Genomic DNA, 21,755 nt, shown 5'->3' with positions numbered 1-21,755 from the left:
ATTTCGGAAAATTTTAAAATGATATGTACTGAGTTTTATTGAAATCAAATAAATTTTGTGAGAGGTATCGTGAAACAAACTGACGGACAATGGTATTTTGAATTTATATGTGCAAATTTTTAATTTTGGGTGGATTTTAACCCTCTTACATCTGTTGGAATGTAACTCTAACAACTGGATTATTTCGGAAAATTTTAAAATGATATGTACTGAGTTTTACTGAAATCAAATAAATTTTGTGAGAGGTATCGTGAAACAAACTGACGGACAATGGTATTTTGAATTTATATGTGCAAATTTTTAATTTTGGGTGGATTTTAACCCTCTTACATCTGATGGAATGTAACTCTAACAACTGGATTATTTCGGAAAATTTTAAAATGATATGTACTGAGTTTTACTGAAATCAAATAAATTTTGTGAGAGGTATCGTGAAACAAACTGACGGACAATGGTATTTTGAATTTATATGTGCAAATTTTTAATTTTGGGTGGATTTTAACCCTCTTACATCTGTTGGAATGTAACTCTAACAACTGGATTATTTCGGAAAATTTTAAAATGACATGTACTGAATTTTATTGAAATCTAATAAATTTTGCGAGGTACCGTATCGTAGAACAAACTGACGGATAAACACAAAATAACGTTTTTCAGTTTAACGTCACACGTTTATGCCCTTTAAGCTAAGGGAAACGGAAGATTAAGACACTTGAATGATGATGGAAAAATGGTGGGATGAGAATGTGGAAGAAAACGGGGTATATCCAAGAAAACCCATGGACACGATGTTGTCTGTCAGAAATTTCCTTGACCAGGAATCGAACTATGACCCCTACACATCTATTTACTCTACCACTAAGCCATCGTGCTTCCCTGGAGCAACACAAAAATGCCCAAGTCGAATGGTATCAATTCCGTACACTCACTTTAACAATATAAAACTGACAGTGAAACAGATTGTATCCATAAATTTCTTAAATAAATAAAAAACGTTATAAAAATGAAATACACTACGTTACATTACACGTTGCTTTATTTCCAGAAGTTTCTGCCACGTGTACGACACAACACATTTCCTTCCTTAATACACTTCCGTGAATCCTTGACCCCACGGTAAATGTTTACACGACTCAATTGTATATCTTGCAGGATAGAGTAAATAGGTGAGTGGATGAAACCTGCAAGGAAAACGTAATAAAAATTGCTTTGAGGACTGCACGACGCTTGGGAAAAGTACCGTATGTGATGAGGTGGAAGGAAGGATGTGAAAAGGGAGGGGGAAGAAAGACATAAGAGAGGAGGAAATGACAGGGCAAATTGAGATGAAGTTGTCAAACAACAAAGATTAGAAAAGTACGGAGGAAAAAAAGGGAAGAAACAAAAAACTTTCCCAGCCGCCGCGGTGATCATCGAAAACGCTCCACGTCTCTTCTTTCTGGTGAAAAGGGCTCATGCGCAGTATGCTTCCTCATTGCCTGTAGTGATGGTAACGTTTAAACTTTCCGGAAGGTTTGGTGAGGCGCGACGAGACAACAGAACGTTGTTCAGTTTATGACTCGGCGCTGAAGGTACTTGTCTGACTGTGACTGTTTCAAGCGACCTGATCCACGGTGGCGGACTACGACTGTCACAAGGAACAAGAAGAGAAGACACAGCAACACGTGATCGACGACGACGTTGAAAATGGGGCTACTTGCAGCAGAAACATGGGCAAGTAAATAACACACAATAAAACGTTTCCATATAATTCTTGATTTTTTAAACTAAACTTTGAAATCTGTATATACTTATTTTAATGAAAAACTTAAGGTATCGTATAAGGTTCGCGTGTATGATGGGTAAATACAAGAATGCGGCTGATAAATGTTTTTTAGACTTTCTCGCTGATATATTGACTACCCCGCATCTTTGGTGCAGGGGGTTTTGCGTTCGATTCCTACTGGAACATTCTGCAAATTTAGGCTGGTTTAGATTTCACTCTAAACAGTAGAATTATGGCTTATGTGACCCTTCAATGCTTAAAAGGAGCACTAAACCCCAAACAACTTACCCATAAGTGCACTAAATATTGATTATTTTAATTGAAAACAGTGGAATGAAACTAAAATTACGAAAACAAAATTCAAATATTACATGGAATGCAATGGAACAAGCGATCTTTAAACATACATAGTAACAATTTGAATATTACTTTTATTGAAAATCCGAAATACAAAACGCCTTTAGTTTTCTTGGTTCATCTAATAATACATTTTACTTATTACGTTTTCCAAAATAATTTGTTTAAATTTGAATCAGTCTGACAGTGAACAGAAACTCACAAATTTTGAGGGCAATTAAGAAAAAAAATGTACCCGAAGTACGATTTGAAGCCATGACGTTTTACTTTTTCTATCCTCGCTGTCTTTCCTATCACCATCCCTAAGAAGAGATTCTTCAAAGAATTTTACTCATAATGTCTTTTATTTTCAAGAAAATAAGACCATTAAGTACAATTTATGATATATTACTTATTTACATAAGTCCTTATTCATGGGAAATTAGTTTCTTCTATGTCAGACTATAAATTACGTTCGAGAAAAGAGTGAAACTTTAACTTTTCATACCCACCCTGCTAGTCTAGTGACTAACGCGCGCGCATGTGATCATTGTTTCTTCTAGACGTTTTTTTTTGGGGGGGGTGAGGCACTGTTCTCTGGAGCTCTGAAAATGATCCCCGGATTATTATAATACGTGTGCAATATAATAATAAATAGAATAGTTCCTTGTGAAAATAATATATGCCTCTCCTAATACTAAGTACGTCCCCTGGAACATTTTATCCTGAAAGAAACACTGCATATGATGCACGTGGTGCGGGGTTTGATTCTCAGTGGGGGGCATTCAACGCACGACTGTGGTTTGGATTCCACCTTAACTATCAGGTTCACATCTCATGTAGCCCAGCTGCTGGAAAGGGACACTAGAGTTTAAAATGAAATAAGAAAAGATAATATTTCGTATTAAATACAAGCTTTAAAATGTTATAAATAATTAAAATATAAAAGAGAATCCTTTGACTGCATTCAAATTATTAATTATTGAGAAAAATGTTATTAATTTTAGTTACTCAGATTTAATTACTCTAAACACTAGCAAAGTAATTATTCTCTTCTACTAGGAAATGTAAATAAAACGGATCCGAGTCCGGAGGTGACCCGCACATAACTGAAACCTTCCATTCTAATCATTGATATAAAAGCAATAATCTAAGCGAGAGGTTCTTAACGTATGGTTAAACGCCTCGCCAGGGGGCGTCCTCGTTTTCAAAGGGAGCACTGAAACAAAAAGAGGACGATTGAAGAAGTGATAGACTGTTTAAGACATATTTGAGTGAAAATTTTCTTTGGTAAAATAATTAATGTGCAAACATTGTGAGCGGTAGTTTATGCATTTTTCAGTATTCCTTTTCATAATACAACATAAATATTTCCTGCGTTAGTCGGAAGTTTTATATCAATTTTGTTCGCTTGGTATAGTTTTATAACAGTCTGTCAAAGAAACGATTGTTGGTCGCTTTCTTAGGAAAAGGGAGAACAAGCGTAAACTTTAAAAAATAAATAAAACCAAATGTATTCTTCTTGGGTTTCTACAAAATATACAAACAATTTCCTTTCATTTACACACACACACACACACACACATATATATATATATATATATATATATATATATATATATATATATATATATATATATATATGTGTGTGTGTGTGTGTGTGTGTACGGTTTGGCTTTGCGACACGAGGCCCCAAAAAGTTGAGAACCACTAATCTACACTTCTTAGATAGCTGAAATATTTACTCTTCAACGTAATCTCTGAAACTTTTTTAAAAAAATAATTTTAAACTAAAATCTATTTAATTTAGGAGTATCGAGAACTTTAGATGATGGTATAGTTTTCTTTAAAAATTGAAGATGTTTCTATAAGAATGACACGAGATTTTAAGATAACCACTACCGGCGCTTCTCAGTATCATAAAAAACCATGCCATATTCCATTTTGTTCAGTGAAACTTTTTTTGGTGCTGGGATATATTTATTATTTAGCCGCTAATTGATACCTATATGAACTTCAAGCAATAAATATACTTCACAAAAATTCTTAAAGAAAGCCATATTTCACCAAAATTTAGACTTTTCCTGTTTAAAGGAAAGTTTCAATTCTTGTCTTTGTATCTTCAATATTAATAATACAGGTCTACCTCTTAGTGACAGAATGTACTGTATTTCAAAATACACTACCGAAATTTTGACAAACATTAGTTTCACCATATTGTACTAAGTAATACAAGGTGACTAAGCTAAGATCCTTCTTTCGCGACAAATTTCAAGTCCAAGCGACTTGAATAATTTCAAAGTATTTAATAAAGATATGAGAAATATTATATCAGAATCTCATGAACGATTATTATTAAATTTACTGCAAGTTTTTTTACACTGCATACATTTAAACCTTGGAAGTTGAGGTTTAATTAACCTCTATTTAATCATTTCATTCTTCATAGGTTTAAATTTAAATTCCGAAGAAAGTATAATAAAGTAAAAGTATGCAAGATACAACAGTATTTCTAATGTATGCAAGATACAACATTTTTCAAACAATTTTTCGTAGACAAACAGAGAGACAAAAATCCTATAGAGGCGAATTGTAAAAAAGTAAAATTAAATCTGTAAGTTTTACGTTCCACGATTATGCCGGCTAGGTTAAAGGAGACGGTGATGATGAGTGAGATGGTGGAATAATGAAGAAAGCGGGACGATGCAGGAGAACACCGAGAAAAACCCATGCACAATGTATTTTTCCACCACAAAGCTCATTTGGCGCGAGCTGGGATCGATCCAAGTATCCCATGCACAAGAAGTGAATGTGCTATTACTGAGCCAGTGCGGACCCAACAACTTTCTATAGGTAAACAGACAGAGAAAATTTTATAGACGTGAATTCTAGTATTATTTATCTTTCATTAGCATATATCTAATTAGAAAAGAAAGAAAATCACATTTATCCATTCACGTAGATTCTCATCAATATTTAACGAAGTTACGCATAAAATTTGTCTGTGATATTTCTTTTTAAAAAAGTTTTTTACCAGAACTTTTATATATTCATCTTGTTTGTCCGTTCAAGACAGCCGTATAGGTATTCGTCCGTTCGAGAGACATAGGACCTGAATTTGTTCGTCCAGGAGAGAAAAAAATATCTAAGAAATCAATTGATGGATTACCATCAATTTTGACCATGATGTGCAGGGTCGTAAAATCCCGGCGACAGAGTATGTACTTCGGATATCACCTTAACGTGTAGATCCACGTCTCACAGAGTCTTCCTGCTGAATGGGACACTAAACGCAAATCAAATCAAAAAGCACTGATCGTATTCGTTGATTGAATCCTGATCCAATGAAAGCATTCTAAGAAATGGCAAGTTAATGTGTTTTATTGAAATCGTTCTATGGCAGTGTCATACTATCAGCCAATCATTCGTTTTTTTTAAAAAAATAAAAGAAATAAATAATAAATAATTATTGGCGACACTAGAATCAAAAGTTATTAAAATATGTGCTTTATTCGCACAGATGTTTATGTTAATTTTTAATTTTTATTTAAATACGCACTTTCACTTGGCACAGTCATACTAACATAATTAATGATCTATATCTATATCTATATCTATATCTATCTATCTATCTATCTATCTATCTATCTATCTATCTATCTATCTATCTATCTATCTATATATATATATATATATATATATATATATATATATATATATATATATATATATATAAGGGAAACGATACCTGATAGGTTTGTTCATATTTTTCACTTATATATTTTAAAATTTAGATTTTACCTATGTTTCTATGTATTAAAAGTAAGATTTCATAGCATACACAATCATCTAATAGAGTTTACATACTGTACATCAAATCTTCATTTTATAATGTTTGCATAAATTCATATTTCCCAACCGAGCTATTATTAAAACACAATATAAAATAAAATAAACATATTCTGTACACAGCAACAGGAGACAGTATAATAATTTCCACACCTACATACATAGATTAGTAATACCTTGCTCATCTAATATCTAACAAATTTCTAGATAGCTACACACTGTTGGCTAAAAGAGAAATCTTAATCGTATAGGTATTGTGAAATACCTCTGTGGAGAACATTTAATTATATATGAGTAACACTCATTAATAAACAGGCACGTGAATAATTATTTAATTTTTGATTCCAGTTTTACTTTGTATAAAATTTCAATAAGTATCCTTTGAAGTGGAATGATTGTTAATATTGTACTGCATACAAATGATAGGCTAACTTATATGGGAATTAAAGTAAAAAGTAACTGTTCCGATCTACTAGTTGTTGATTCTTCGCTACATTTCTTTTAATGTTGTTATTATATTTGTGCATGGAACCTAAGCAATGGGAATGTAATATCTTGCATAATATATTTCTTTATATACAAATGGTAAAGTCAGCCACGCTGCTCTAGCGCCTACTGCACGCTCCTTTAGTGCAGAGGGTTCCTGGCAACGGTGCAAATGTTGTGGTTTCCAACGGGGGGAGGGGTTAAGCAAGTATAAGCGACGTTTCAAATATAACTTGAAATTTTGCTGTAACTAATGTAAAAACTCTATTGGGTTTTCGATATTCCCAAGTACAATTTCCTCTTAGGCGGGCAAGCGTCCCACCTTGCCCCCCCCCTGATAGGCGTCCTTGGTTCCTGGTTAGATAAGCGCTAACTGTGAAACTTGCAACTGGTTGGACACGATGATACCACGCCGCCTTACCACGCAAGGATCGAACCAGTTCGTGTTTTGAGAGAAGTACATAGGACGAATGCTTTCACCGGGATTCAGACCTACGATAATCAGATCTTCAAATTGCCAACCGGATTAACTTTCGACTCGAATAAAATTTACCTTTTTTAAGTAATAGCAATTCGTTTCGAAAATTTGTCAAATTACGTATACCAATATGTCGCAGCATATTTCTGTAAATATAAGTTCGATACTTTATTTCGGTACAAAGTTTTTGTTCCATTAGTACTTATTAACGAGGAATAAGGAACTAGGAGTCTTCGGAAGGGTGAAAATAATCCAGCAGGGAAAATGGAATGAATACTGTTCAGTTTGGAAGTCGTTTAGTTCGGCAACTTCTTTTACACTCATGTCATTTGGGTTGCATACGACACAGGGGATGACCATAAGATAGAGTTCAATCTCCCTTAGTGTTTATCGTATTACCTGTTGAATTACTGCATTTTCTTATCGTAACGAAAACATTTCACGATCCATTTTTGTTTTATTTTATTGAAACTGAAGTACTTCACTGCGACGCCATTTGTAATAAAAATTGTTTGTTGGTGAACATATTTATACGTATACTGACCATTTATGTTGCATTGCTCGTATTCGTATTTTAATTTGTTTTATTCGAGTTTAAAACCCTTTTAGTACACAATGGCGAGATGAGATTTAGAGCTTTAGCTGGACGTGACATCCAAACTATATTCAATCATACCTGGGTTTGAAGGAGTAGCATCATTTCAGAGTTTGCAAACGGATGGGGGCAAAATTTACATCGATATAAGAAAATGAAAATGAAATATTCCAGTTTGTCTCACGATTATGTCCTTTAAGCTAAGGGATAGGAATGATTAATGCAAGTGAATGATAATGGATAAATTGATGGAGTGAGAATGTGGGAGAAAACGGGAATACCACGGACGCTATGTTCTTAACCACAAACTTACTTCGCCAAGGATCGAACCAGGAAATCCACGCACCTGAAGTAAGTGCTCTACCATTGACCCACCGTACTCCCACCGATTTAAGAGTTTAACATTTTTAATTAGTAATATTAATATACAATTTATTTGCAAGCACGTCTTTGTCACTCTAGGAGGAGGAGGCAATTCTCCTTTGCCCTTTGCAAATTGACTCCTCTGAATTGAGCTCTAGTTTCCGTACTGAAATTGAGAATACCAATATGCACTTATCGCGATAACATCCTTTTATTAAGTAGCAAAATGAGCAAATTTTCTGAACACAATTGTTTGTATATTGTGTATTTACCTAACAAAACGTTCAGATACTAATCGCTTGGATAAGCCGTTATCTTTCAGTTTCTTCCTGTGCTTAAAAAAAAGTATAATCCTTACTAGCTAAAATGTCAGTTATTAGCCCGGAAAGCCACGTAAATGAGTAAATATTTGAAGTGCAGTTTTGAACTCACTCCCCCTTCCCTTTGGATACATATTTGACTAGAAATAAAATACTTGTATTAATATATCAATTCGACTTAAGTATGTTCAAACATTCATATCGATTCAATAAAATAAAATTCAATAAGATTTATCTATCGAGTTTTAAGTTAATACGGTGCATTTCCTATTGGAGCCCGAATTTTCTTTTTAAAAAGCTAGAGCCTTTACTTTTAGTAATTTGTTTGTATTTTGTTTTTACATTCCCAATGTGAATGGCGCGTAGAATACTCTATTCTGGTACGTTTCAAACCCCATCCTCCTCCATTAGTACAGGCGTTTCGACTACTTTCGAAAATGTATTGAAATGTTTTGGCCATAATTCCCTTATGATGAAATATCATATAACATAGGTTAGAATGTTAAGAACTAAAAGCTAAATAAAACTTTTACCACTCCTAATTTTCGAAAAGCTTTTACAAGTCTAAAGTTACTCGTGTGGGAAGATTTATCTATCGAGGTTTAAGTTCCTAACTTGACAGGCTTTTGCAATTCTCTATTTTTGACGTTAGTTCTCAACTTAATTTACATTGTAAAAAAATTCATAGGTAAGTTTACAAAACAAAATTGGCAATCTGTTTGCCAATCCTCTATGTAAATCAATCTAAATCTATAAAGTAAAAATACATATATGAAATCGTGTAAAATTATATTTTTATCAATACAAATATCATATTTTCTTTTAACTTACTGTAATTTTGTAAGAGAACCAGCAAATCTTGTAATTTAATCTAACAGTAAGAAATTGTATATCAGCATACAAAATAAAGGGTAAATGATTTTACATTGATATATTGTAATTTAAACTACAGAATTTGTTTCCAGAGTAGGATACGGGTTTTAATCGAGGTAACTCAAACAGAAGCGCAGACGTGTTTGCTAGTCATAATCAAAATCTCGGTTCAGTTGTTTCATTGTTATAGGACCACAAACAAGATAATGTCATTCTATTTATAAATATATAGACTACACTAATGATTCAAGTAATATCAGGTAGTCAGTATCTCTCTGTTTCTGCTCTTATATATTTATTTTTTCTTTATCTAAAGCTGCGCCTGCTTAATAGATAATAAAAACGTTATCATGTAAACGAAGAATCAGTTATTTTTCTTATCTAGTGACAAACAATAACGTTCCTTATTAATTGTGAAGCCATGCTCTAAGAAGTCCACAAAACGGACACAGCACTGATCCCAGAAAGAGGATGGCATAATTGTCTAGCCTGACTTGCAAAGCCTAGATTCTTTTAAACTGCTGTAACCAACGTAGAATACCGGCGAGGTCCGATGTACGATCCCCATGAACCGGATGCAACTTCCAATGAACTGATGTGGCTGATTCATTAAGAGTTTTGAACAGGAATTCCATTACGCGACTATTGTAGGGTCATGATGTGTACTTCAGTGTCCCTTGTTGTTTACCTTGAATAAAAGAAAATAAGAATTATTACCATTTTGAACAAGGATCTTATAAGATAGAGGATATGCCTTTACAATAAAATCTTGAAGCCATACGTCACAGTGTCGCCACCCCTTGCGCCCAATAGGATCGCAAAGTTTTGAGCCAACAATCATGGCGGAAACGAAAGTAGCTAATCATACGATGGCACAAACGAAAGTAGCCAATCAGACGTGCCGATGCTCGGTTGCTTTTTGGCTTCACCGATTTAATAGGATGAAGTTACATTTAATAGGGCAGATCCTCTATTTATAACATCCTTGATTTTGAAGGTAAAAGATGAAAGTGTGTTCACCTAAAATTTCATCATATTGAAACTAATAAAAATATTGTACGCATCTAATGAAAACTCATTGAACGCTCTTGTACTAAATCATTTATTACGTTATAATCAGTAACGCCATTTCAGATTTAGCAGTAGGAACAAGATTGTCCATCAATATGTGCTTTATTGTTTTTATTAGTATCCAACGTATGTTTTAAAAAGTTGTTTCTCAAAGACAGGGCAATTCCCTTCGTCTACTCCACAAATGGCGCCTGTGTTTGTAAGGATTACAAATATTATTTGAGCTATACAGTTAATTTCTTCTTAGGCTAACGAGTAAACAATATTGCTTAAACTTTCCCTTTTTTCTTGTTTTCTCGTAGTACATCTTGGACGATAGTGGTAGCTAAACTCTTCACGTGTTCGTAGAATTACGTAGATGAAAAATCATACATGAGGTACCGGCAGTGGCGTATTTAGGGGGGGGGCTTCCGGGCTTAAGCCCCCCCTCGAAATCTTACTTACTATAGTAAAATATATGAAATATCCTGCAGAATTTTCACATTTTCAGGCAAAGCCCCCCCCACCCCGAAAGTCAGCAAAGCCCCTCCCGAAACAAAATCGTAAATACGCCACTGGGTACCGGTATTAACTTTTGACTTTCCCTTAGCAAATAACCTTATTGTTTTCAAATTTGGCACCTGCAGAAAAAAGCAAAGCTTTCACAGAAACTAAATTATATCTAATACTATAAAATATACACTTATAAGAAAATATTAACTGGAGAAAAGCAATCGTAAAGCAATGGGTTTTTATACAATGTAATGTTGAATTCTCAAGCAGTAATAATAGATTACTACTTTTTGTACAAAGTAATAGTAGGTTTCAGTTGTAAATAATGAATTTGTTTCTCAATTTGCACTACAAAATCTCACGCCGTTAGAAGTGACATCTCTCCAACGTTTTTCTACGTTACCATCACTCCGCTTCTTTCAGTTAGAGAAACCGCGTTTTCTGTTCCCGAGACGGCAACGCGGTATCCGTGATTACAGTACATTGTGATCCCGATAATTTGTAATGGCTAGATGTTTGCAATAATAAAAAAAGACAAAAGTTCTGGTTGGCTTAGTGTGTTTGATAACATTGACTGAGTGTAGAAAAGGTTTCAAAGAAGTCCTTTGAAGTCAGTGACTAAAGTAAGCATGGAATTGGACATGTCGAAAATAACAGGTTCTCAGTAATTATGTTTCAGAGCTTACAGAACTAGTGACAAAATGAAAACGCATTCGCTTTGCGAGTAGATTCAGTTGAAAATGGAACAAAATGGTTTTGTAGAAAGCTATTGTTTTCTTATAAAGGGCGCGGTGGCTCAGTGGTAGAGCGTTCACCTCCGGTGCTTGCGGTTCCTGGTTCGATCCCAGCTCGCGCCGTGTGGACTTTGTGGTGGACAAACACCATGCTCGTGGTTTTTCTCGCGGTTCTCTCGTTTCCTCCCACTTTCTTCATTCCACCATTTCATTCATTTCTCATCGTCACCGTCTCCTTTAGCCTAACCGGCATAATCGTGGGACGTAAAAATTAAAGATGTCATTTCATTTTTCTTATAAAGCAACAGTCTATATAACTGAGAAGATGGACAAAAATTTCAGCATCTGTCTAGGAAATGGAGTAACTATACTCGTCTTGTTTTAGGGGAGAGAAGGGGGTAGTCATAAGAGACATTCTCAAAACGTGAACCTTCTTTGTGCGAAGTGTTGACAGGTATTATTAAGAGAAGTAATCAGAATGTAAGGTTACAAAACCTGCAGTGAATCGTGTATATACCAAAAGATAGTACATACCGGTACCTAAGCAGTGGCGTATTTATGATTTTGTTTCGGGGGGGATAACTTTGTTCCCGGAAATATGGAAATTCTGCAAGGTATTTCATTTACCTTAATATACTAAATACAATTTCGGGGGGCTTAAGCCCGGAAGCTCCCTTTAAATACACCACTGTACATAAGGTTATTTTTCGACATAGTTTCTATATCAGTTGGGGCACATACGTCTGTGAAGTTGTCCCGCCCACCTAACGAATTTTTCTTTTTCTTATCTACATCGTTAGTTTATCGTTAGTTTACGTTAGTTTTGCTATAATTATCGTTAGTTTCGAAAACAAAATTTTTATGCAACAGATAAATGGGCAGGCCAATTTCACGGTTCCCCACCCACAAATGAATTTCAAAAGTTTTTCGTATCACCTCGTTAGTTTATCGTTAGTTTACGTTAGGTTTCCTAAAACTATCGTTAGTTTCGCAACAATAACGATTTTATTGTAGAAATAATTTCCCACCAACTGTGAATTAGCCCGCCCATATTGAATTCCCATAAAATTCCAACTCATATCTTTAGTTTATCATTAATTTACGTTGGTTTCGCTAAAAGTAACGCTTGTTTTGCAAAAATAACGATTTTATTCTAGAAATAAAGTTTCCCGCCAACTGTGAATTATTTTTATTCGAGAATTTTTATTCGAGAAATAAGGTTTCCCTCCAAATGTAAAGTTAGCAGCCCCATAACGAATTATCAAATTTCCATCTCACATCATTAGTTTATCGTTAGTTTTACTAAAACTATCGTTAATTACGCAAAAGTTACGATTTTATTCGAGAAATAAATGGGCAGGCCAACTTCATGTTCCCCACCCACAAACGAATTTCAAAAGTTTTTCATATCACATCGTTAGATTATTGTTAGTTTACGTTAGTTTTGCTAAAACTATCGTTAGTTTCGCAAAAATAACGATTTTATTCTAGAAATAAAGTTTCCCGCGAACAGTGAATTCGAACGCCCATTAAGAATTATCATAAATTTCCATCTCATATCGTTAATTTATCGTTAGTTTACGTTAGTTTTACTAAAACTATCATTAATTACGCAAAAATTACGATTTTATTCGAGAAATAAATGGGCAGGCCAACTTCACGGTTCCTCAGCCGCAAATGAATTTCAAGACGTTTTCTATCATTACCGTTAGTTTACCGTTAGTTTTGCTAAAACTATCGTTAGTTTCGCAAAAATAACTATTTTATTCAAGAAGTAATGTTTCCCCCCAACTGTGAATTAGCCCTCCCATATTGAATTCTCTTAAACGTGTAACTCATATCGTTAGTTTATCGTTAGTTTAGGTTAGTTTTGCTAATTTTTTTTTTTTTTTTTTTACAAAAATAACGATTTCATTCGAGAAATAGATTCCCGCCAAACGTAAACCCTAACAGCACAATTACATAGCAGGCATGTTCCGTCAGGTACAATGGAATGTGTCCAGTATGTGCCTAAGGAAAGTAAAACTAACGATAAACTAATGATGTGAGATGGACATTTGATAATTCTTTATGGGCGGGCTAACTTTACATTTGGAGGGAAACCTTATTTCTCGAATAAAATCGTTAATTTTGCCAAACAAACGTTAATGTTAGCAAAACTAACGTAAACTAACGATAAACTAAAGATATGGGTTGGAATTTTATGAGAATTCAATATGGGCGGGCTAATTCACAGTTTGCTGGAAGCTTTATTTCTAGAATAAAATCGGTTTTTTGCGAAACTAACGATAGTTTTAGCAAAACTAACGTAAAATAACGATAAACTAACGATGTGTTATGATAAACGTTTGAAATTCGTTTGTGGGTGGGGAACCGTGAAGTTGGCCTGCCCATTTGTTTATTGAATAAAAATTTTATTTTTTCGAAACTAACGATAATTTTAGCAAAACTAACGTAAACTAACGATAAACTAACGATGTAGATAAAAAAAAGAAAAATTCGTTAGTTGGGCGGGACAACTTCACAGACGTGAGGCACTTGTCTCAGCGTAGGATGAGTTTGAAACTTACCTTTTGGTAAAAATCCGGTCCTTGCGTGTTCAGCAACGTTGTCATGAATTATTTCACATCCTCGTCTGATGCAAAGCGACGGCCTCTTAGGTGCTTCTTCAAGTGAGAGACCAGGTGAAATTCACTTGGAGCGAGGTCCGGACTATAGGGAGTGTGGTCGATGATGTACCAGCAAAACGGCAGGATTGGCCACTACGCTCCTCGTCAGTGACATTTTCTGTACCAGTTGCAAACTTTCGACACTATTCGACACATGCTGAAGATATTACAGTCTCTTCGTAAACCTCTCCCAGCTGCCAGTGAACTTCAGCCGTGCTTACATGTTTAGCCCACAGAAATTGAGTAACCGAATGGTCTTCTTTGCGAGACCAGTTTTACAAACGAGTCGCCATTTGTGTTTACCTACAACTATCACCATAACTCGTATTTTTCTTGATTGAATTATTTGTGATTAGCTACGTATTCGTGGACATATTTGAAAACTGGTTATCACCACAAATGAATAGAAATATTATTGACTACACTCTGCAAGTATGGACAAATGTCAATTAACGCACTCTTCCAGGCTGGGTTTTGGTTTTAGTCCCACGTTAAACTTTGGGTCCACACCTCACAGTGCCTCGAAGGTGAAAGGGACATTAAACTCCAATAAAATCAACAAACTTCCTTCTCCTTATTTTCACTGGAATATGTGAGTTCTTCCAGTGATGGATCGAGTGCCCTACATGTTAAAAGAATCATCTGCATATTAGCCATCTCGTCCTCTAAAACTTATACTATGATTTGTTTGGATGTTCGTTAAAGATCAAGGATGTTATAAAATAGAGGATCTGCCCATAATTATCTTTATAATATGAACTAAGTGAAGCCAAAAAACAACTGAGCATCGTCTTAGCTGGCATGTCTGATTGGCTACTCTCGTTTCCGCCATGATTGTTGGCTCGAAACATTGCGATCTTAGTGGCGCGGAGTGGGCAGAGTAGGTGTGGCGAAGCTGTGACGTATGGCTTCACGATTTTGTTGTATGGGCAGATCCTCTATTTTATAACGTCCTCGGTAAAGATAGTGTTCATGTACCATCATTGCCCATGTTTATTGATCAACTTTGTGATCGAATAACGCATACATTATAGACTAATATGGCGATCATGCTACATTAAATATGAAATGCATTCGATTACTGTCAGTGATGCCAACCAGGAACCTTACAAAATTCCATCTTGAAAGACAAAAATCTCCATTTTGCTCTTAAGTTTCTCACACACAATACCAATTGCAAAATGTTCAAAATTTATAAAATCTGAAAATTCAAACTACTAATACGTTACTTTTTTCCATATTTGTGTAAATGTATTCGTAAATTCCTGTCTTCTAAATTCCTAATAAATATGTTCCTTAATTTTTGATGGAATCAAGCACATTTTGTTGTCAGAATTGATTATCTTCATCATTGTTTTGTACCATAATATTCTAGAAATTGGCTGTTGCTCGTATTATGATTTACTTTCTTTCGTTCGTTATGTTCTTTGAAGCTCCAGAGTACGATTGGACGGTGTTATGCATCAATTGACCAAGCGCCAAAACACGTTTCTGAGATATTGAACGAAATAATAAACGTGTTCCCATTACGATCCACTACTTGGCGCTTGGTCGAATAGCTTTTCCTGAACGTTTAAACAAATAGTAGGCTCTCAAACTATTTTTTTTACATTATTTACATTGTTTCTTACTCACTGATGTAAAATTCCCAAAAATCCCAAATTGGCGCTTGGTCAATTGATGCATAACACCGTCCAATTTATGTTTCTTGTTGCTTGTTTTTTGAGAGTTACACGTTCCTGCATAAATGACTTTCACACTCACTTGCACTTTACTTTCAAGTAACGAAAGTTGACAGTTAACATTGATTTCACATTTATTCATCACTAAAGCAACCCACATTATGCTTTATTTTTTAAATTTTACTTTATATGCTTTATTGTTAATTTCAATCATTGTTTAACATAAATCATGTATAATGTATAATATTTACTATACATAATAAATTCTAAATATATTGATCTATTTATTAATATTTTATGCAATCAGTTTTTTCCATATCTAATGAACTTTCTACTTAATGCACTGTAAAGAGGCTTTACTCGAGTCAGTTTTTTTTATCAATTGTGTGCGCCTTAGAGCTGCATATATACAGAAAGGGAAAGTAAAAGATGCCACCAAAAAGTACAGAAAGTGCTCAAGTTCAAACGGTACTCAAAACAATATAGAGTGGAGTTCTTGTGTACTATCCATTGTTGGCGGAATATTTCCGTCTTCTTCTTTCCCTTTCTTTCTTTCCTCCACATCAAAGGATTGCACCGAATAGTTTACAGAAATAAACATAAGCTTTTCATTGTTGCATTGCTATGTTCTCAAAGATTTTGTATTGTAAATATTGATTTTAAGAAATGTTAATACAGTATTTTAAACTTGCAGTTAAACAGAATTTTCCAGGAATTGTGCTATTATTTTAACTTATGTTTTATGCTTTATTTTCTAAAATTATGCTTCTGGACCCTTAGACAACCACAATCATGTTCAAGGTACCAACCATATGTGTAAATTGCTGTTATGCCTTTTATGCTTTGGGGTTGCCTAGTCATTACCTTGCTTTCTGCTCACAGAGAGCGCTGATAAAATAAACATATGGCCAATACTAGATATGCTGCCAAATTTGATGACAATTCCCTTCATCGATATGGGAAAAATTAATGTCAAAGAAATGGATTTTTCCCCACTACTTGGCATCACTGATTACTGTGTAAATGTGTGTCATGTAATGCAAGGTTCATATAATGAATGGTTTAATTAAGGCATAAGAATTGGATTTAAAATTTGAATTTTATAGTTTTTAATGCAACATAGTTGTCATCGTTAGAACAAAAGGAGGCAGAGGGTCATAGAAAGGAAACGATTATAAAGTAATTGGTGACAAAAAATGTGGGAAAACTCATAGGTACAACATTATCCACCACACATTCACATAGGCGATAATGAGCTATAGTGCGTCCAGTAAGAGAACGTCTCTGACAGCTCGCAGTGACATTCCCACTACTCACGTGTCAAGTTTTCTTTCGGTGCAACTGTAGTGGCAATTTAATTAATGGTATAAGACAGTGTGATCGTGGTTGGTAACACTGGTATCAAAGTAGGGGCTGCAATGTCCCACCGCATGTGGTAAGAAACGTCCGAGACCATCTCTTGTTGGCCGTGCTATAGGAGCTACCGGCACTTGAGCTGACCGCTCTACCATTAAACAAAAGTATTATCCTCCGAAAGAAACTTAGACTGTTAGACCAGGGGCGGATCCAGAAGGTAAAAACTGCGAGGCCATCCAGGACCCGGGCTATAATAAGTATATAATGCGTTTACTATAAACTTTAAAAATATATAAATAATAGTTTAAATTATTTTTGTCACTCAAAAAACTAGGGGGCTACCCCTCCCCAACCCACGCTATATCCGCTACTGAGTTAGAGCTGTTGATAATATGTTGTGTCTGCACAGTAATAATTAACAAGTTGAGAATGTTCCAAGAGCATTGCCAGAATGAACTTACAAAGAATGGAGAGATGGAGTGGGAAGGATAACTGTGATTGTTCCTACATGTAAAAGTGTTCTTTTTTCACACCTCCTTCTGTTTCTCGCAAAAATCCCAAAATATCATCTCTCTATGACTTACGGTTCCCGAAACAGGCTAAACAGGCTCCTCAAATCTCTCGAAATTCAAACATTTTTGGCCAATATCTGGGGAACGGTGGCTGGTTTACCAGTAGCCAGTTGTCCAATGGCCACCGATTACTATTTGGTACCAAAATGTTCACCATCCTCTTAAGTATTGGTCAACACCAATATGATCTCTCTATTACTTACGGTTACTGAGATATGGATCCTTAAATGTCCCGACATCGGAACTATTTTTGGCCAGTATGTCGGAAACGGTAAGTCATAGAGAGATGATGTTGATGCTAATCAATATGTAAGAGCATTGTAAACATTTTGGTACCAATATTCAATGGTGGTCACTGGCCAACTAACCACTTGGACAGTGGCCACCGGTTACCATTTGGTACCAAAATGTTCACAATTCTCTTAGGTATTGATCGACACCAATATCAGCTCTCTATGACTTATGGTCCTACGAAGAGATATGGCTCCTTAAATCTCCGGAAATCGACCATTTTTTTGGCCGATATCTCAGGAACAGTAAGAGTGACGCAAAACATTCCATGACTTTCTCAGATAGTTTTTGATGCTCTATCTAATGGTGGGCTCAAAATTGAAAAAAAAATTACAAATAACAGACAGACGGACAGACAGATAATTCAGTAACGAACATTTTAAGTTAGTTAAAAATGGAGAAAAAGCTTTGTCAAGTAACTATCTCACTTACTAACTATGATTAATTAGTTTAAGTGTATGAAACAGAGATTAAACTAAAATGATTATCTTCATATTTCTAGCAAAATCTCTCTCTCTCTCTCTCTCTCACACACACACACACATGTTGCGTGTTGGTTACATATGTAATGCATTCCGCATTTATCATATATCAGTAAGCATGCAATATAGGTACACACAGACTATATATATATATATATATATATAATCTGTGTGTACCTATATTGCATGCTCACTGATATATGATAAATGTGGAATGCATTACAAATGTAACCAACACGCAGCATTTCAATTAGTGATAAATCCGTATGTAGGATATATGTATGGATAAGCAAATTTGATAACGTTCGCTATAAACACATACGGATATCTGATTCTGTGAATTAGTACTTGCATGTTAAGCTTTGAATTAAGCCTCGAGCATCACACGTCATGTATTTAGTTTACCTACGTATATTTAAAAAAATGAATTTATATCTTTTTATGGAAGACTGACAAGAGGAAAACCAAGTGGAATGAAACATGATGTGACGTATATATGACATTTCCATTTTTTTTTTATTTTTTTTTTTTACAAAATGAATGTATGTCACACTAGACTAATGGAAATTATTTTAATTTCAAAACAAAGTATTATTCAACATTTTTTAAAACATATTCTGACGTAAACGTGACAGAGATAATAATTAAATCCATTAATAATATACATTTTAATTACTTCGAAAGATAAAACTGTTCTCTTTCATTATATTTATGGCATTGAAGTTTTAAATATTTATAATAATATGTGGTGATAAAGTGCATATAATTTTAGTTCTTGGAACACACGTGGGTTAATTTTGATCAATACACAGTTGCCTTTGTAAGTATATATATTTCAATTAAGTGTGTATAACATTTAACGTGATGACCAGAGCCGCACCAAATATAAACTAACTAAACATACATTTGTACACGTTCTCATCGAAACTGTATTTGTTAGGAGCCTGCCTTACTAAAAATAATACAAAATTTACCATTTTTCTTTTGCTTGTTTATTCATCAGTGAAAGCAGATAGTGAAATGCAAGTCACCACAACCACAGATAATGTTATTCTAGAACAGAAAATATGAACCTGAAGAATATTCAGTGTTGCCATCCATAGAAAGTAGAGTGTTGCCAGAAAAACAATTTCCCTAAAATCTCAGTTAAGGCAGCGAGTAGAGGAATAAATTCAACTGCATTTGGTTACGTATCATATTGTTTTGGTTTCCTGTGAACTGCTTTTGTAAATAACAGTTGTATTTAGTTTGTAATAAACAAAATAGTTTTAACATACAGTTATTAAAACTAAATAATAATGTTAATTAAAAAGTAGTTCACAAGAAACCAAAACAACGTGATACGTAATCAAATGCAGTTGAGTTCGTTCCTTTGCTCGCTGCCTTAACTTAGATTTTAGGGAAATTGTTTTTCTGGCAACTCTGTAATTTCTATGGATGGCAACTCTGAACATTCTTCAATGTCATATTTTCTGTTGTAGAATAACATTATCTATGATTATGGTGACTTGCATTTCATTATCTTCTTTCGCTGATGAATAAACAAGCAACAGAAAAATGGAAAATTTCGTATTATTTTTAGTAAGGCAGGCTCTTAAACAGGGAAATCATTGATTTAGCATGAACATTTGATGTTTACACTTCATCTGTGCTCTTTCTCTTATAGAAACAATCTAAATCTATCATTTTTTTCCTGAAAATATACGTATAAGTATTGTACAATTACTTACTGTCTTTTCAGGTGCAGAATACTCGTTTAATGCTACATAAACGTAGTGGCTTGTAGTTTTGGACCTCCATTTATGGCCAAGAGATCAAATATATATCAGGGAACACTATCTTTCTTGTTCAGGATTTAGTTCGTATGATTGCTGTTTTTTTTCTAAATTATCTATTTCAGGGCCGTTGAAACACTATTAGATTAGATGATTAAGGTTTGTCACCCCGCGATATGAATTAATTGAATGCTTTTTGAATGCTACAACATATGCACTACTTAAACAAATATTATTGTCGTACTTAGCACATGGATTATGAAGTTACATATTTTTCAATGTACCTGTCAGGTATTTTTAACTACTACATGCGCACAAGATCCCAGCTTAGAGTATCTGTAAGAAAGTATTGGCATTGCAGTTATTGCAGGCATTGCAGTTATTCAGATTCTAATTTTAACTTGGTGAGACCGGTCCAGGGTTCGATTCCCGGTGAGGACACCCGGTCTTAAAACTGTAAAAGCAGTTTTCAGGCCAGTCTTCCTAAGTTAGGTTTTCCTCATTTTTCCTCGTTAACATCTGGCAAATGCTGGGACGGTATATAACACACAGGTCCCAAGCCGCTTCCTTCCTTCGCCAATCCTTTCTTCCTTCCCCTTCCCTAAGGAACGTCATCCCACATACTTGATTGGCTAACATGGCGATAAATGCCCAAAGCCCACAAATCTAATAATTCCTAATCTACTTTTAACTGTAGGTCTCGTCATATATAGTCTCCCTGTTGAGGTGATATCAGGTTCGTATCCAGGCGGGTCTAGGGGGCCGCACCCCCTAAGATTTTTAGAATAGGCTTGAAAATTAACTATAATACGGTGATGAACTATAATATGGTTGGATCGCTCCCCCCTAACTTCTACCGGGCCCCCCTACATTTTTGGGCTAGCTACCAGCCTGGGTGATATCAACATTGGCAGGTCATTTCACGCAACTGAGGACATAGTATGCAAAACGTCTTTAGATTAACTCTTCATCTTTGACTAGGATTTTTTTTTTTGCTTTAATATAGTATACAAACGTAAACTTCTTTGTCCTCCTACCATTTTTTTCACCACCATATCCTGCAGAACATCATTTATGATACAGTTCCTTCTCAGTCAGTGTCCCAGCCAATTTATCTTCTTCCTCTCAACTACATCTAAAATTGTATTTCTCTTCTCCACTGTTTCTATAAAGTTAACCAAGAAAGTAATGTCGCTTTTTCATTCACCACCTTCGAACATCGATATGTCACTTACGACGTACCTGGATGATCAAAAATAGAGCCCATCAGCATCGACGACCTTCTGCCAGCGTTCTGGAAGGTCATGGATTCCATCGCAGTAGAGTATCGAGTACATTCTGCATTTCTACAAGGGATTTGAACTGGCGTCCTCTAAGTTGATTGTCCAAGGAATGGAACAGGTCATACTCAAACGGTGCAATGTCCGGATGTAATAGTGTTTCCCATCCAAGGCGTAAAATGGTGTCCAGATCATTCCAGCCACTTGGAGCTTAGCGTTATCCTGTAACAAGAGATCTCCTTTGCGATTCAGAAGTGCCAGATCCAGAGTTTTGAGTTTTTCTTGA

The 21,755-nt window shown here is 34.9% G+C and overlaps 1 protein-coding gene across 2 annotated transcripts in view; it reads left to right on the top strand.

Annotated features, from left to right (window-relative positions):
- Positions 1-1,470: 1,470 nt before the first annotated feature.
- LOC145691697 (ras-like protein family member 10B) overlaps positions 1,471-21,755 on the top strand; it is a 57,929-nt gene continuing 37,644 nt past the window's right edge. The window contains exon 1 of one of the 2 annotated variants that reach the window (XM_081767035.1): positions 1,471-1,717. In XM_081767035.1, the coding sequence (XP_081623161.1) occupies positions 1,687-1,717 (31 nt within the window). In that variant the 5' untranslated portion in view covers positions 1,471-1,686. The remainder of the gene's footprint in view (positions 1,718-21,755) is intronic. The other variant, XM_081767036.1, reaches the window with a different exon arrangement.

Source organism: Thermobia domestica, chromosome 8 (assembly GCF_964235325.1).
Source record: "Thermobia domestica chromosome 8, izTheDome1.hap1.1, whole genome shotgun sequence".
In the NCBI taxonomy this organism is placed as follows: domain Eukaryota; kingdom Metazoa; phylum Arthropoda; class Insecta; order Zygentoma; family Lepismatidae; genus Thermobia; species Thermobia domestica.
This window is presented reverse-complemented; position numbering and strand designations above follow the sequence as displayed.